Genomic DNA, 2801 nt, shown 5'->3' on the forward strand with positions numbered 1-2801 from the left:
AGATGGCAATGCTCTGGTTGATACAGTATTTGTGTTAACAGTACTTTTTGCTATGGGAAATTTTATCAACTGGTAAACAAATGTATGTTTACTGATGCCCATAGCTCTAATCCTGATGCAATAGGCCTACTTACTGTGGGTCATGAACAAGTTTAACTCTTCCCTTCATAATTATTGTAGGTGCTATTATTCCAAGGTGTAAGTCTGTATGAGGGAGAGCATTGAAGACTGGCTGCAGGGCTATACTGAAGAATGCATGACCAAATGTAATGATCTTTACGTTTTATAGGCTAAGATTGAATGTGTTACACTGCAATGTCCTCAATTTACTTTTGTCAATTTTCATAGAATTAAATCAAGCTGATGTGCAATGTATTCTTTTAGTTTATTACGGTTTGTTTTTACATTCAAGATGGAAAAAGAAAACTTTGTAAAATTATATTTATTTTCAGATACCATAAAGCTACCACTTTAACATTGAAATGTAATACCGGAGGATCAGCACAGAATATAACTCACATAACAGTGAAATGGCAGGCACTCCGATGACAAGCTCAGAGCTACTACATATAAAACGCTCATTTTAAGAAACATTTACATTTACTAAAACATCATCCGTATACTCATGAGGGCTTTTCGTCAAATGCAAAGGTATTTTACGCGCACCTGCTCATGGGAAGTGAAGGTAGCCTAATAATCATAATCATAATCATTATTTAATCATAATTGGTTCATCATTATAGTGCTGATAGGCTCTTGATCAGATGGTTGTAGAAGTCCAATTATTAATATAATATTCTCTCTTCCCACTGCACGAAAATGGTGACACTCGTGCGTAATATCTTTAGATGTTCCCATTATATCACATCACCTCTCGTTTGTATATCACTTTGCCTATTTGAAATGTAGAACTTTCTCAGGGCAGGTGAATGATAAGTAAGAGCAAAGAGGAAATTCCATCTGGTACAGCTGGTGCGTGCGTGCACCCAAGATAACAGACGGATTGAATGTGTGACTTTGGGGGTCCAAGCCCGTCTGTGCTGTCACACCAACGCTGCTTTTGTGCATTTGGTTTCCCTTTTTTGATAAGATACTGTCTATGCTAAAACATTTTGATTTGTCCGTTGCTCTGCTTGGGACAGTGGGTATAATGTCCTTTGTTCTGCACAGAATAGATGAGTTCAAGTTCACCGCGCAACCGGACAGGACAGGAGATCCGTTCTCCCTCCCATCAAATGCTAGTATGCTGCTGTCTGGTTCAACCTCGTGGAGGGAAGACGCTCCTGAAAGATGCGCTGCGTCCAACCAGACCCTGTGGTCCTGAACCGGTATGCACCTTGGACCGAGGCGCGCGTCAGTGGATTGACTGCCGTACATGTCCTGCGTGGATTCAATTTGGATTTCATTGTGCACATTTAAATTTGGGCCATGGCCAGACCCACTTTGCTGCATCCCAACATTGTTGAACTCACCAAGAACATATTTTAAATCTGAACATTTCTCATAACGTCTATGCTGTTGTTCCATTTCTGTGCCCACCACAGCCCTCTCTCCAGCTGACATTGGCCTACCCATCCTCCTCAGGTAAGCATCAGGTGGAAGTTTAGACCCTGACGGGTTCGAGGACACCGGACCCCTGTTCCTCTTGTGAGTAGTTTTGGACTCTGCAGTCTCTTGACCCTTTAGTTTTCTCTTCCTCCGTCTATAGTTCCCGTGGTCGAACATGTCCAGACACTTGGTGTCCAAAGTCCAGTAGCTGCCTTTACCGGGCCGGCCCTTCTCTCTCGGTACCTTGATGAAACAGTCATTTAGAGAGAGGTTGTGACGGATTGAGTTCTGCCATCCCTGCTTGTTGTCATGGTAAAAAGGGAAGTGGTCCATGATAAACTGGTAAATGCCGCTCAGCGTTGCGCGCTTCTCCGGAGCGCCCTTTATAGCCATTGCGATAAGTGCAATGTAGCTGTACGGAGGTTTTTGCGGAGGTTCCTGCCGATTCGGGACGAAACCCAAAGTGGGAAGAATGGTACCGCCGTCGCCTCCATATAAGTAAATCAAGGAGGAATTTGAGAGATTGAGCGCCGAGGGTGGCACTCCAAGCTGCGGCACTCTGCTGTGGTACAGGCTCATGACGCTGGAGCGCTATTTCCTTCCCAAGGAAACTTTAGCCCGCAGAGAGAGCTGCTTTTGGAATGACGGGCTCCCGCTGCGTCCCTGCCTCATGAGTCTAAAAATGTTAAATAATTGTTGTACGTTTGCTGTTTTATGTTGACTTTGCACTGGAAAATAAATGTTCGATCATAAACACTCGTTGTGTTTTCAGCCCACCCACATTAATTAAAATTTCATTGCCGAAAGCGGCTCTCTCCCCGCGTGTCCCCTGCGTACCAGCCAATGGTGTGCTTGGTTATTCCCTCATTTGTTTATAGAATTAGTCTGTTGATAAGTCTGCCCACCCAAGTTGAATCAAGCTGTGTTTATTTGGAAAAATTTCCGGGCACCCAATACATAAACGCACTGATCTGATGTTTGAAATATCACGTCCACCCTTGACGCTCAAAGTTGCTCACACAGAGAGAACAAGCAAACGGCCGAGTTCTTTCTGGACGTTGCTGTGGGTTACTTGAAATGAAAACAAAGAGTATAAAAGAAAAATAACTTAAACAATTGTCTTTTAACTCAAGTTGTGTCAGACCCCCCTACATTAGCAATAAAAAAAGAGAGAAGGTATAGCCTATAATTTACACATTTAATCCCCAAACCTGCATGGTGTAAATAGGCACAGCTTTTATTTCATTTATAGC

At 43.1% G+C, this 2801-nt stretch overlaps 1 protein-coding gene across 1 annotated transcript; it reads right to left on the minus strand.

Annotated features, from left to right (window-relative positions):
* Nucleotides 1-366: 366 nt before the first annotated feature.
* Nucleotides 367-2238, minus strand: foxl1 (forkhead box L1). The gene has a single exon (XM_071326107.1). The coding sequence runs from the start codon at nucleotides 2125-2127 to the stop codon at nucleotides 895-897; it is 1233 nt and encodes a 410-aa protein (XP_071182208.1). The 5' UTR covers nucleotides 2128-2238; the 3' UTR covers nucleotides 367-894.
* Nucleotides 2239-2801: the final 563 nt, after the last annotated feature.

The sequence above is a fragment of the Salvelinus alpinus genome, chromosome 9, assembly GCF_045679555.1.
Source record: "Salvelinus alpinus chromosome 9, SLU_Salpinus.1, whole genome shotgun sequence".
Classification (NCBI taxonomy): Eukaryota; Metazoa; Chordata; class Actinopteri; order Salmoniformes; family Salmonidae; genus Salvelinus; species Salvelinus alpinus.